The 14,203-nt window shown below is 49.4% G+C and overlaps 2 protein-coding genes across 7 annotated transcripts in view; both read right to left on the reverse strand.

The window, feature by feature from the left end:
* Positions 1–4,994, reverse strand: part of LOC114443400 (molybdopterin synthase sulfur carrier subunit-like) — a 5,260-nt gene extending 266 nt beyond the window's left edge. The window contains exons 1-5 of one of the 6 annotated variants that reach the window (XR_003671435.1): positions 2,809–3,064; positions 2,163–2,284; positions 1,789–1,928; positions 1,555–1,616; positions 1–955 (exon numbers count right to left, since the gene is read on the reverse strand). The exon at positions 1–955 is cut by the window's left edge and continues 266 nt beyond it. Coding sequence is in view for 5 of the 6 variants with exons in the window: in XM_028417357.1 (XP_028273158.1) it covers positions 172–909 (738 nt within the window). In the remaining variant the exon portion in view is untranslated. Of the gene's footprint in view, positions 956–1,252; positions 1,617–1,788; positions 1,929–2,162; positions 2,285–2,808; positions 3,065–4,953 lie in introns of those variants that run through there. The other 5 variants (XM_028417360.1, XM_028417361.1, XM_028417357.1 and 2 more) reach the window with 5 other exon arrangements.
* Positions 4,995–5,130: 136 nt separating this feature from the next.
* man2a1 (mannosidase, alpha, class 2A, member 1) lies at positions 5,131–14,080 on the reverse strand. Its single transcript, XM_028417347.1, has 24 exons — positions 13,874–14,080; positions 13,403–13,545; positions 12,041–12,265; positions 11,775–11,919; positions 11,621–11,708; positions 11,452–11,535; positions 11,206–11,333; positions 10,643–10,816; positions 10,382–10,568; positions 10,126–10,303; positions 9,566–9,756; positions 9,287–9,484; positions 8,438–8,552; positions 8,242–8,309; positions 7,989–8,157; positions 7,679–7,915; positions 7,446–7,574; positions 7,260–7,374; positions 6,990–7,123; positions 6,705–6,846; positions 6,467–6,600; positions 6,198–6,392; positions 6,018–6,128; positions 5,131–5,933 (listed from the first exon to the last, which is right to left on the reverse strand). The coding sequence occupies exons 2-24, from the start codon at positions 13,541–13,543 to the stop codon at positions 5,775–5,777; spliced, it is 3,447 nt and encodes a 1,148-aa protein (XP_028273148.1). The 5' UTR covers positions 13,544–13,545; positions 13,874–14,080; the 3' UTR covers positions 5,131–5,774.
* Between the last annotated feature and the right edge of the window lie 123 nt (positions 14,081–14,203).

A 14,203-nucleotide genomic window follows, 5' to 3' on the forward strand; every position in this document is an offset into this window, starting at 1 on the left:
GTGTTGTGCTCAGTGTGTGTGTGTTGAGCTCAGTGTGTTGTGTGTGTTGTGCTCAGTGTGTGTGTGTGTGTTGAGCTCAGTGTGTGTGTGTTGAGCTCAGTGTGTGTGTGTTGTGTGTGTTGTGCTGACAGTCTGCTCTGGTTCACTTCCTGTGTTTGCGTCCCCTGCTGCTCATTGTCTTTGTGGATCTATGAAGCTCGTGAGCTCCTTCTTCATCTGATCGAACTCATCGACGACTCTCTGGCTCTGATCAGCTGACTCTCTGATGGACTCTCTTAACTTCCTGTCGTCTTCAGGAGTCGGACTGAATCTGAAGACGTTCACGATGAAGAACAGCATGTTCCTGAACATGTGGAACACTGCTGTAACCACGTCCACAGCTCCTTCGCTCCTCTTCTTCAGTGCAGACACTCGTCTGAGGATCTCCTGAAACTCCTCCATGTCTCTCAGGGTGTGTTTAGCCTGACGTTCAGTAAATTCCTGCTCCAGACGTTCACAGGTCGTCTGTATTTCTTCCAGAATCTTCTTCAGTGGTTCAACTTCCTGTTGGAACTCTTTGCCCAGTTTTTCTACTTTGTTCGCACTTTCTGCCTCCGCCCTTGATTTGCTGATGTTTGTGTACGCAACAAACGGAGCAGCTACAACATAACTCATCCCCAAAGTGAACCACGCTGCCTGATGGGCTGCCTCAGCCTGAGCTCTTTTCCCTTGGTCAAACGCCTCCTGTGTGGCGGCCAGGTCTCTGCTGATCCTCTTCAGCTCGGCTACAATCCGTCTCATCGTTGGTTCTCTGGCGTCAGTCTCTTTGATGAACGAAGCTCCGTCTTTACTGAGCTTGTCCATTAATTCAGAAAATTCAGGGGGCAGGTCTTTGCTGATTCTTCTCCTTTGTTTCGGTGCTGAAGCCATTTCCTGTTTGTGTGCTGATCAGAACAGCTGCTGTCTGTGACCGCCGCTGGGGAGGAAGCACATCAGCAGGGTTAGGGATTTGTTGTGACCCTCGTAGTGACACGTGTAGTCCTGCACAGAAATCAGTGTGTTCTCATTGGTCCTACACACACACACACACACACCCCCACACACACCCCCACACACACACACCCCCACACACACACACCCACACACACACACACACCCACACACACACACACACACACACACACACACACACACACACACACACACACACTCCAGCCTGTGTGCAGGCAGAGAGCAGAGTGTGTGTGCAGAGTCCCTCAGGTGTTCAGACAGAGATCAGCTGCAGGTCAGACTCTGAGTGTTGGTCATGTGACTGCTGCTGCCTGATTCTGATGCTCTGCATGTCAGGGATCAATTATAGTCATCAGCCTCTTTCACTCATTGCAGGTAAAGGCTTCAGAGCCGCTCACAGAGCAGGTGAACAGCTGCCAGCTTTAAGATTAAGATACTTATGAGGTGAACAAATTAAAGTCAGACTCTTCCATGTGAGGGCCTATCTACACCCATAATAAACAAATAGGAACCTATGAACACAGAAATAGCTCCACAGGTGGAGCTGCTGACGGCGTCCACCACCTCCTGTACAGACAGCCAATCACGGCTCAGCTTGAAGACGTCTCTTGGCTCTTCTGACATCTCTAAAAACACAAGGTCAAAGGTCTTCACCAGTCCAATTCATGAATCCTTTACTGCATGATCACCGATCAGTACAAACTGATCACTGATCAATACAAATTGATCACCGATCAGTACAAACTGATCACCGATCAGTACAAACTGATCACCGATCAGTACAAACTGATCACTCACTGCCTCTCGTGTCCTATCCTCCGCTGAGTGGCGGCACCACAGCGACCTCGTCTCCGTCTCCCAGCGCTACCAGTTGGTCACAGATGTCCACGTACTGCTGACGCACCGCCAACACCACCTGACCCTGAACAGCCGACAGTCTGACCACACACACACAGACACACACAGACACACTTCCTGTGTTAGCTGTCTCTGCTAGCATGCTGGCAGCATTAGCCTTCAGAGTGGTGTATACACACGGAGCTGATGTCAGACTGTGAATAAAGATGGACGAACGCTCTCTGATGATTCTAAAACAGAGGCAGTCGCCATCTTGGCGGTGTCTGACTCCACCCAACTCCCAGAGTTCCTCCACCTTTATTCACAGCGTGTACCTTGGATGTCGCTGCAGCAACAGTGTCCACAGGTCCTGGCTGCTAACGGACGTTGGCACGGCGACGACCTCCTCCCTCACTGAGGTCAGCTCGGCGCTCTTTGCGAAGTACAACACGAGCACCTGGAGGAGACGACAGCAGATACGTTCATTTAAAGCTCGAGTTCTGATTGGTCAAAAGAATCATCAGTCACATATAATCAGGCTCTGAAGTCAGCGTCTGGAGGAGCCGTCACATGTCCGGCTGCTGTGCGGCCATGTTGGCAGCGTCACAGCCTGTAGGTGGCGCTGAGGTGTGTGTGTGTGGGGGGGGGGCACCTATCTGTCACTCAAAGTATCCACGCCCATAATGCATAACGGAGCGGCCTCCAGCGGCTGCAGGGTGAACTGCAGTCACCGCGTGCCTTCAGCTCTGAGCCCCGGATGTTGCCGCGTGTGCCGCTCCGTTTGGACAAAGTGCGATTTTAACGTGTGTTCCGTGAACAACCGCTCAGACAGCCAATCACAGGCGTTCCCCTGTGAGATCGATCTGTGTTCCATGATCAGTGCGCGTGCTTTGATCGAGTGCGTGTCCCGTTTCTAAACAGGCGCGCGGTGCTTCGGTAAACACGCTGTGGACGGAGTCCGGCCCGGTTACAGACACTCACCTGCGCAGTCATGAGTGGACCTCAGCCTCCGCTCTGCTGCAGCTTCCTCCTCCTCCTCCTCCTCCTCTTCTTCTTCTTCTTCTTCTTCTTCTTCCTCTTCTTCTTCTGTTTAATGGCGGATGGAAACCAACCTCTGCTTTAGCGCCGCCTGCGGCTCCAGGCCGCTTTGAGCGGGGCTCTGCTCCTTCTGTTCTTCCGGGTCCAAATAAATCAAGAGCTGAATAATAATACAGTTTTTTCTGATTGCTTAAACACTAACAATGATTCTTATAGCACAATTTCTAAAACTATTAATAGTTTTAACAAAATCACTCACTGAGTTTGCAAAACTAAAAGCAAAAAAACTGCTTTACACTCAATTTGCACTTTTGTAACATACAATTTGCAATTGTATAAATATAATCCACTTCACAGCACTCTTTTTGCTGAACTGTAAACACAACTCACTGCTTTACACACAACTTCCAAATGATCAACACACTCCTGGTAAAACTACACACATGTATGGCTGGTGTTTACACTACTTTGCCAACTGTCTGGCTACACTGTCACATGTGAGAACTGTTTTACATCATTAGTTCACTTTGCAATCAGCATGAGCTCTGTAAATAAGCCACAGGTAAGCTTCAGTGTGGAGAACAATGGAGGGAGAAGGAGACTGAGAAGAGTGAGAATTAGAGGAGGATGAGGACATGAGGAAGCAGGAGGAAGAGGACGAGGAGGTGAAGAGGAAGGAGGAAGGGTAAGAAGAAATAGAATTACTGATGTCATCGGAGCTACAATAGTGGATCATGTGATCAACCATGGAATGACCCTGAGGGAAGCTGGACAACAGGTTCAGCCTGAGGCGCTACACTGTAGCAAGCATCATAAGGACATATTGATGAGAATGGGTTAGTACAGTTCCCTCACTAAGTTTTGTAGGTGTACCATACTCTAATGAGAAAAACAACAATACTGTACATGTAAAACTGAAACTGTTACTCCACAGAATCATAGACATCCAGCATCTGGAAGGAGGCATGCGAGGATATGGACCAGGCATCATGTCAGGCCTGGATACGGCACTCCAGGAGACATGTCCCCCGGTGCCTTGGACTAGAAGACATTACATGTGACATTGATGAAAATCTGTGGCCGGACCCAGAGAGACAATGAGACTGATTTTCTCTCTCTTTCAGTGAAACTGTTTGTTTTCTTGTGATTGTTTTGATGTGTGTGAATAAACATTCATACTTGAAATTTGAATCCCTGTGTTTATAGAACTATTTATGACAAAAGTTTGACCTCACATGGACAGACCTTGTGCACAGAGAAAGCAGAAGCCAGATGTGTTTTCAGTTAATACCATCAGTGTGTAGTTGGCACATTGTGTGCTCAGTAATATGATGGTTTGTGTTGAAATGTGCTTAAGCAATCAGAAAAAACTGTAAGCACATTTCTGTAACTATTGGCTATTTGTGCAAAACTCTACACACAAAAAAAAACCGCACACACACACACACACACACACACTCCAGCCTGTGTGCAGGCAGAGAGCAGAGTGTGTGTGCAGAGTCCCTCAGGTGTTCAGACAGAGATCAGCTGCAGGTCAGACTCTGAGTGTTGGTCATGTGACTGCTGCTGCCTGATTCTGATGCTCTGCATGTCAGGGATCAATTATAGTCATCAGCCTCTTTCACTCATTGCAGGTAAAGGCTTCAGAGCCGCTCACAGAGCAGGTGAACAGCTGCCAGCTCAGCTCCTGATGATGTTCATATTCATCTGGAGCAAAAGTGAAACTCAAGGGAGGACCTCCTGTCAACACAGTCCAGACCTGAACTGACCAATCAGCAGCCATTAGCAGCATGCTAGTGTTTCACAGGCTGAAGACCAAAGGTCATCAGGCTGCTGACACTTCAGCTCTGACTCATTTCACTGAAACGTTCTTCTATCAGGAGTCTGAATGAATGAATGACTTCACCGTGGGAAGCTCCACGTGTTCACTGACCCAGTTACAGCAACACAACACCGGGCGCAGCAGGCCGCAGCTCGGAGGGTCTGCAGCTGGATTAAAGGTCCACCTCGGTGCTGGAACCGACGGCAGCTCACAGACCGACAGAGAACAGATCCAACAATGAGACAGACCGAGAAACAGGTACTCACCGCCAGAGGAAAACACTGCGCTGAGACTGCAGGAGAAAGAGAAACCAGGAAATCACGTGACCCAATGTGGCGGCAGGAACACACACACACACACACATGCGCGCGCACACACACACACACACACACACGCACACATAAACACACACACACACACACAGTGATTTTGAGTCAACAGCCTGAGTGGAGACGTCATTTTATTTTGAAAGTCAGCGTTGATATTCACAGTTGTATTTGTAGCCTCACAGAAACCGGATGTAAACACAAAATCAAACAATAATTTATCTAGAATTTACCCCAAAATAAACAAGAAACCTCTTTAATAAAAATATTTTCATCATCACATAAAATATAAAGTCTTATCTAAAAAACGTCTCCCTAAATGTTCCCTTTCACAGTCAGAATAGAAATTATAAAAAATAAAACACATGAGAAGAATTGAACCAAAAATCAATCACCCACAATTCCACAGTCACACATGAAACAGCAGTAACAGGATGCCCACAGACTGTCGCCAGGGAAACGTTCGATGAACGCCGAGCGAGCGCCATGATTGGTCCCTTTCTGTTGTCGTAGCAACAGTGTCAGTGTTTCTGATTTTTAATAAATAATTTGACCTCTACTTTGTTTTTATCTGCTAGCACCGTGCTTTTATTTTGAAAAGTCACCCAACTTCCTGCTTGTCTTGTCACAGCTGATTTTAACTGAATTATTTTTTTTCTAAATGGCTAAATTCTATTTCCTGTTTCTGGTCACCCGCTCTCTGATTGGCTGCTCCTAGTGTTCACACAGTCTCGCTTCATTGGCTGCAGCAGTTTCACGTTTTAGTCGAACTGCACACGGAAAGCTCTGATTTCCATCGGTCGCAGGGGCGCGATGTGCGGCTGGGCGGACTCCGGTTCATCGTCGGCGTGCAGCAGAGTGAGGCCTGACGGGCGGACGGAGCGAAACTGAAGAGGAGAGAACAGGTCGGCCAGGTTCACCTGAAGACAGAGAGACACGCTGAGACAGAGGCGGGAGGCGGAGCCACAGAGGATCACGTTAAAATGTCAATAATCTGTGTGCACCTCCTCGTGTGCACTCCACACACACAGCGGCGGTGGATCGGGGGTGGAGCTGCAGTCAAAACCCTTCCTGTGCAGGAGGAGGGCCACTTCCTGTGATGGACTTCCTGCTTCCTGTTCGTTTTAAACATGGTGTTATCACAGGTCTCAGCAGCAGTGGGGTTGTTGTGCTGGGTGTTCTACCTGTGCGTCCTCCAGTGTCTTTAGGTTCAGCAGATGAACGTCACATGGCAGCGATGAGCGGAGTGGCAGAAAGGGGCGGAGCTTTGGCAGCTGGCTGTCAGTCGGTGCAACCATGGTGACTGGCGGGTTGCTGAGGGAAAGCACGTTCAGATGGGCGAGCAGTGACAGGTGTTCCACGGAATTTCCTCCCACTTCCTGTTGGAGAAAAATAAAGAGGATGGAGTTCCATTTTATACTTGAAGCTGCTTCCACATGACCCCGCCCCTCACCTGAGCGACACCTCTGCGGCCCTCCAGCAGCAGATTGTACAGGCTGGCTGTCAGTTTGTTGTCAGTGACGCCTTGACCGAGGCCGCGGTTATCGTCCTGCTGCAGGCGCCGGTCCAGCACCACCTCCAGCTCACCTGCAGATGTCAGATATGATATAAATCAATATCAAATACTACCTGGAAATTACTGGACATTATCAATACAACTTGGTATGTGGCACAAGCAGACGATGACAGACCTGGCCGCAATGATGCAACAGCCTGACTCTGAGCCGCCAGCAGAGACAGGCGACACTGTGAGTCCTGCAGGAAGGCTGACGAGCTCATTGGGTAAAAGTTCGCCTGCAGGGGGAGCTTTGCGAGAGTCCGCCGCTGCTGCATCTGCATCAGCCATCAACAATCAATATACTGATGGATTAGTGCACTGTTTGGCTGACGGGTGACATCACGGGAATGAAGAGATCTGACTGGCTGCTGTGCCTGCATGTCAAAATAAAGGTTGGAAGGCGAGCCAGGCTACAAACCTGAAAACCATTGAGGTCGGAGTAGAAACGGTTGCCACTGGCGACATCGCTGACGAGCCGCATAGCGAGCTCACGGTTGACCTCTGACCTGATGTCTACCAGGTTGGAAATCTCCAGGGATTTCCCAGCATGCCCTGAATCAGATAAATATTTATATATAACTCTGAACGTGGAGGTTTAAAGATGGAAACATGTTGCTTCTGTCACACTGAACATCATTAGTATTGTAAAGTTGTCAGCAGGTTTGCAGCCTGACAGGTGAACAGTTACCGTCCAGGTGGTAGAGTCGCACTGTGTGTGTGAAGTGTTGGAAACAGGAAGTGATGTCAGAGAAGATGGGACCTGTGGAGACTCGTACCAGGGGAGGCTCTGAGGATGAGTAGGGCTGCAGGGGGGGACAGACACAGTGAATCAGGGGACAGAGACAGACAGACAGTCTGACTGTCAGGGTCTCACCTGGGCCCCCTCCTCACCCGGCAGGAACAGGTAGGCTCCACTTTTGTCCCGGTTAGCTCCAGTTCTGGTTCCGTACCACAAGAACTGGACCTGGACCTGATGGACCAGACCGGACTGCAGGCGGAGCTTCTGAAAGTAAAAACAGCCGGCGAGTTATAGAGAGAACGTCCTGATACTGATCAATATGTTTCTGCAGCGCCTCTGTGGGCAGACTTTTATTTTGAAAAGCCGACCTGCAGAAGGCCCGTCTCCGGGGAGCTCCATATTTGAACGTGTTTGTTGCGAAGCGACAGCAAGGCCTCGGTGTCAGCTCCAACAGGGAGGGACACCTGGAAGTGCTCCGTCTGGACAGCCGGCAGATTTCCACGGCGATGGACAGTGTAACGCGCCCGGGGGGTGGAGCCAGCTGGTGCTTTGGTCACATGATACACGACGAGTGACAGAGGAGGGAGTTCAGCCACAAAGGAGAGCTGCAACCAGAGCACGGGGATGTTACATCAACGACACCATGATCCATAAACCGATCACTGACCTGTTATTCACCTGAAAGGCTTCTGAGGACACACGGCTAGGCTCCACCCACACTGCAGAGATCTGAGCAGCGATTGGCCGACCACTTTCCACCTCAACGACATGAGCATCCGGAGAGTCGACAACAACGCTGATGACGGAGGAACGGAGCTGCTCCACTGGGTTAAAGATGATCAATGATCTGAAAACAATCAATAGCTTTGATTACTTTACCAGAAGCTGAAACACTACCCATAATGCTAACTGTAAGCCCCGCCCCTTTCACCTGGGTTCGTCACCAAGCTTGAGCAGTGTCTTCTGAGGCAGAGCGTCTTGCGCAGAGATGACATCATCCTGTAAAAGTTTTACAGAATCAAAATGAGTCCGGATGACTGCAGTACCACACCTGTCCAACAGAGGCCCCACAGAGCTACAAAACACTTTACAGCAGAGGAGGGACAGGTGATAAAATCAAAGGTCACCATTTGCAGGAAGGGTTTGGATTGGTCGTGCTGGTACTGGGTCTTGTCCAATAGGAGAAGCCAGTGGGCGGAGCTCTGAATCACCTGCTGCAGGTTCAGGATGGAGCGAAACAGCCTGTAAACATATGCTGGATTAGAATTTAATGTACAGGGTGTAGCTCAGGGACTCAGGCATCAGGAAGTTCTACATTAATGTACAGACTTTTAATCTGAGGTCACAGTGACCTTTGACCTAATCACTGTGGTTTCCTGAGGCATCAGGTGAATGAGAACACACCATGAGCTACACTGTACAACATCGATGGTAGTGATGGTGCATTCATGTTAGATGCTACAGCTACATGAATGGATTTTATGGGAGGCTAATGCTAAACACTAACTGGTAAACACTATAGGAGATGGTACCTGTCACTGCTGCCAGAGGCGACGCAGTCCTTCAACAGAGAGCATGGAGGGAAAAAACACAGAAGATACTACAGAGCTTCAGCTTCTACCGGCTCAGGGAGCGATCATCACAGTAACAACATTAATACAGCAACCCCCGCAGGAATTCTCCCCCTTAAAGCAAATAACACTTGGTCTAATGTTTGAATTCATTTTGTTTACATTTGATAAACCTGTTTACCCTGCTGTGTGCAACATGCTAACAGCTAACATTAGCTACTTCACTCTGACCACATGCTAACAGCTAACATTAGCTACTTCACTCTGACCACATGCTAACAGCTAACATCAGCTACTTCACTCTGACCACATGCTAACAGCTAACATCAGCTACTTCACTCTGACCACATGCTAACAGCTAACATCAGCTACTTCACTCTGACCACATGCTAACAGCATAGCCACCTTGTGCCATAGTCAACCACCACGGGGTCGCGTGCAGTGCCTGTGACAGCGTCATGGTGCTGGAAAAGGGCTAGGCTCCGCCTCCCCGCCATCAGGCGCTGGAAGTGTTCACGGATGGGAAAATCTTCCACCAGGCGGCCATCACCGCGGAAACGACGCATTTCAGCTAACGTCAGGCTGAAGAGGATTTCTGTCCCTCTGTGGGCGGAAGAGAGGAAAAACATCACATTTATGTTAAGAAAAATTTGGAGAAATAAAAGGAGCTACGTCCAGCAGCACCTGAGCGTGGCCTCCAGCATCCGGTCAAGGCGCTTGTAAAACGGTCTGGATGTGAAGTATCCGCTCCAATAGTGATCATCTCGGTCGGCATACGTGAAGAAATCTCCCCCCAGTGTTGGCAGAGTTGTTCCCGCTGCATTCAGGCGCCGATGAAGAGCATCAAAGTAATCAGCCAGAGTCCCAAACTGAGCCTGAACACAGAGAACAAAGGTCAGGGCAGCAGGGGCTCAGTGGTGGAGCAGGGTCGTCCAATAACCGGAAGGTCGGCGGTTCGACCCCAGCTCCTCCCTAGTCATCGTTTTTTACCCGCATCGCCTCCAGTGCACTCACTGGTGTATGAATGCGTATGAATGAATCGGTCATGTCATCGGGTCGGGTCATATCAGGTCAGGTCGGGTCGGGTCGGGTCGGGTCGGGTCATATCAGGTCATGTCGGGTCGGGTCGGGTCGGGTCATATCAGGTCATGTCGGGTCGGGTCATATCAGGTCAGGTCGGGTCGGGTCATATCAGGTCAGGTCAGGTCGGGTCGGGTCGGGTCGGGTCAGGGGGCTCCAGGTACCTTGATGTGGAGCTCTGGGTGCTGGTTGAAGTAGTCGAACAGTTTCTGGTAGTTGGCGAACTGAACGTCCCACTCACTTGACTCCACGTAACGGAAGTCGTCACCGAGAGGAACGAGGAGAACCGGAGAGCGAAACAGAAGAGACTTCTGACGGTATTGATCCAGCAGGAGGAGCGCCCTGAGAAACAGATCAATAACATGTCTATTTTAAAGCCATTGTAGTTATTGGTATAAATACGGCCCGCTCCATGATCACCTCTCCTTGATATTCTGCTCTGTGATTGGCTGTGGAGGGACCCTCCAAGGGCAGAAGACCCGCCTTCCTTGCAGGCGGTGGAAGTCAAACTGACAACAGACCGCTGGGTTTGGGCCACACGTGTGTGGCACATCGTAGCTGTAAAACGGCATCATGTGACATGTGATGTCACTGCGGGGGGAGGAGTCTGAAACAAAGTGGGCGGAGTAAGTTATCTGTGGATTTGGTTTCATAAAATGATGGTGTCCGAGTGTCTGTCACCCCAGCTCTGTCGCCATAGAAACTCAAGCGTCTGTTGTTGGGCAAAGTGCTTCTTGACAGCATAGTGGACTCTCTGGATGACCATGTTGCTAAGCCCCGCCCCCTTTAGCAGGTACGTCATAGAGGGCGAGTGGCCGAAAGGGTCGATCGCCCACCCGCTGGTTGGCTTCACGCCTGCACATACAGCGTGACAGAGGTTAAACACACACACACACACAGACAGACAGACACACAGACACACACACACAAAGAGACACAGAGACACACAGACACACACACAGACACACACAGACACACACAGACACACACACACAGACACACACACACACACACACAGACAGACACACACACAGACACACACACACAAAGAGACACAGAGACACACAGACACACACACAGACACACACACACAGACACAGACACACAGACAGACAGACACACACACACACAAAGAGACACAGAGACACACAGACACACACACACAAAGAGACACAGAGACACACAGACACACACACACAGACACACACACACAGACACACACAGACACAGGTAAACCATGTGACCTAGGTGTCTCTGCAGCCACTGGTGTCCCTCCATCAGCTGATCCAGCATAGCAAAGTAGTGAGAGTTCGCCTCGTCGGCCATCACCCAGCCTCCCGTCACTAGCTCCAACTGCCCCGCCTCCACCAGGCTGACCAATGACAGAGCAGCAATACAAACAGGAAATGGGAGAAAACATGTCTATATTATGAATAAATAAGGAAATAAACTGCATTTAAATTTGAATCAGAGGAAAAGAGCCGGCGTACCGTCTGACCATCTGTCTCTTCTGCTCATCGATGTCGTTCCACCATTTAGAGAAATAACTGACCTCTGCCCAGATCATCTTCCTCCTGAGAACAGACTGTAACTTTAACCTCCACACACAGCTGATGAGTCATGTGATCAGCAGCCACCTCTGCTGCAGACAGGAAGTACCTGCTGTCCTCGGTCAGCTTGGTCAGCATGTTGTCCAGGATGTGTCTGGTCTGGTCCTGGTAGTAACCGTCGAAGGTTTTCAGCCAGCCTGAAACAACAAACCCCCGTCAGCGCTGCTTCCTCTCAGCGCCTCAGCGCCGAGCGTGGTTCTCACCTGGGTCGTTGTGGGAATGTGGAACAAGGAAAAGCTCCAGCGGATGCTTGTTCCACTCATCGCCACGGTAACTGATCTCAAACCCCTGTTTCCAGACGCCGCCGTCAGGGTTGTCAAAAGGCAGGAGGTCGTAAACATCCAGCAGCTGAACGAGAAACAAACAACAAATCATATATATTTAAAATAAACGCAACGAGTAGAAAAACTAAAATATGTTATATTCTTTTGTCAGTTAATCAATAATCCTTCAGATATCCACAGTTCACCTGCCGCCTGTCGGCTCCATTCGCCGTCTCTTCCACCAATCGGCAGCCAGGAAGCAGGTGCACAGGGCTAACGGAGGTGTCTGCACTGGTATTGGCTCCTCTCTTTACACGTTCCCATGATGCCTTGCGCTGGAGCAAAGAGTCACGCAGCATAGCAACCAGATGGTTGTTGTCATTCAGCAGCCGCTCCAACCTGTCAATCTTCTGCTGGAGGCGGGTCAAGTCCTGAAAGCAGAGATGTGACCGGCTCAACTAGCAGCACAGACCGGTTCCATGAGGAGGCTCGTGTGAGAACTACGGGGTCTCTGGTCTGTACTTCAACAACGTAATCCAGGAGCACAAGACCAACATATAGACCTGCACACGTATCCTACATGTAGACCTGCACGCATATCCTACATGTAGACCTGCACACATATCCTACATGTAGACCTGCACATATAGACCTGCACACGTATCCTACATGTAGACCTGCACACATATCCTACATGTAGACCTGCACATATAGACCTGCACACATATCCTACATGTAGACCTGCACACGTATAGACCTGCACATATAGACCTGCACACATATCCTACATGTAGACCTGCACACATATAGACCTGCACATGTATAGACCTGCACACATATCCTACATATAGACCTGCACACATATCCTACATATAGACCTGTACATATAGACCTACATGTAGACCTGCACATGTATAGACCTGCACACGTATCCTACATATAGACCTGCACATATAGACCTGCACACGTATAGACCTGCACACATATCCTACATGTAGACCTGCACATGTATAGACCTGCACACATATCCTACATATAGACCTGCACACGTATAGACCTGCACACATATCCTACATGTAGACCTGCACACGTATCCTACATGTAGACCTGCACATGTATAGACCTGCACACGTATCCTACATATAGACCTGCACATATAGAACTGCACACGTATAGACCTGCACACATATCCTACATATAGACCTGCACATATAGAACTGCACACATATAGACCTGCACACGTATCCTACATGTAGACCTGCACACGTATCCTACGTATAGACCTGCACACACATCCTACATGTAGACCTGCACATATAGAACTGCACACATATAGACCTGCACACATATCCTACATGTAGACCTGCACACGTATCCTACATGTAGACCTGCACATATAGACCTGCACACGTATCCTACATATAGACCTGCACACGTATAGACCTGCACACGTATCCTACATATAGACCTGCACACGTACCCTACATGTAGACCTGCACACACATCCTACATGTAGACCTGTCTATGGAGGCGCCTGCAGGATGAAAGCCTTTGGCTCTCTGACGCACCTCGTCCACCTGTACATCATGTGTCTCCCCATGGCGCTGAGGGTCCGCCCCTTGCATCAGCTCCAGCATGCGGTAGAGTGACATCACAGCCACGCAGAAGACCACGCCCACCAGCACCGACAGCACCCGGTTCCTCTTCATCGCTACAACAAGCAGTGAGCTCATCAGAGACACAGACACGCTGTGAGCATTATGGGAAATGTAGGAAGTGAAGCAGTTTCTGGAGCAGGTCAAAAGCGGAATAATGTGAACGTGTTTAACAAACAGAACGTGTTTAACAAACAGAACGTGTTTAACAAACAGAACGTGTTTAACAGAACGTCATCAGGGTTTTCTGAGTGATGTTTGAACAGTCAGACTTCTGCAGGACTCTACGTCACAGAATATTTGACATGTCGGTGTCTTCAGACTGAACCTTGTCTCACAGACAAAAAATAAAAACTCAAACTTTCCATGAACTTTCACTCAGACCTGTTCGTCCTCACTTCCGGGTTGGACAAACCGCCTCCCTGCTGGGCCGCGTGCTGTGGTCCGCTGCTTTGTGACGCCACGCAGTAAACAACCGGTCAATATCAAAGTAAACAAAAACAAAAACATTTAAAACAGTTTGTAACGTAGCGCAGCACGAGCTCACGCAGCTGCTGCCGTTTGTTTTGCTTCCTGCTCGGTTCAGCTGACTCAGCGCTACGGTGACGTCACTTCCGCTGATCTGGGGTTTTCACAGTAAGAGGAGCTGAAGTAACTTTTTGTTAATAATCAGCTGTATTCCACACACACAGATAACCTTTGAAGCAGCCTCAG

This window comes from Parambassis ranga, chromosome 12 (genome assembly GCF_900634625.1).
Source record: "Parambassis ranga chromosome 12, fParRan2.1, whole genome shotgun sequence".
Lineage (NCBI taxonomy): Eukaryota > Metazoa > Chordata > Actinopteri > Ambassidae > Parambassis > Parambassis ranga.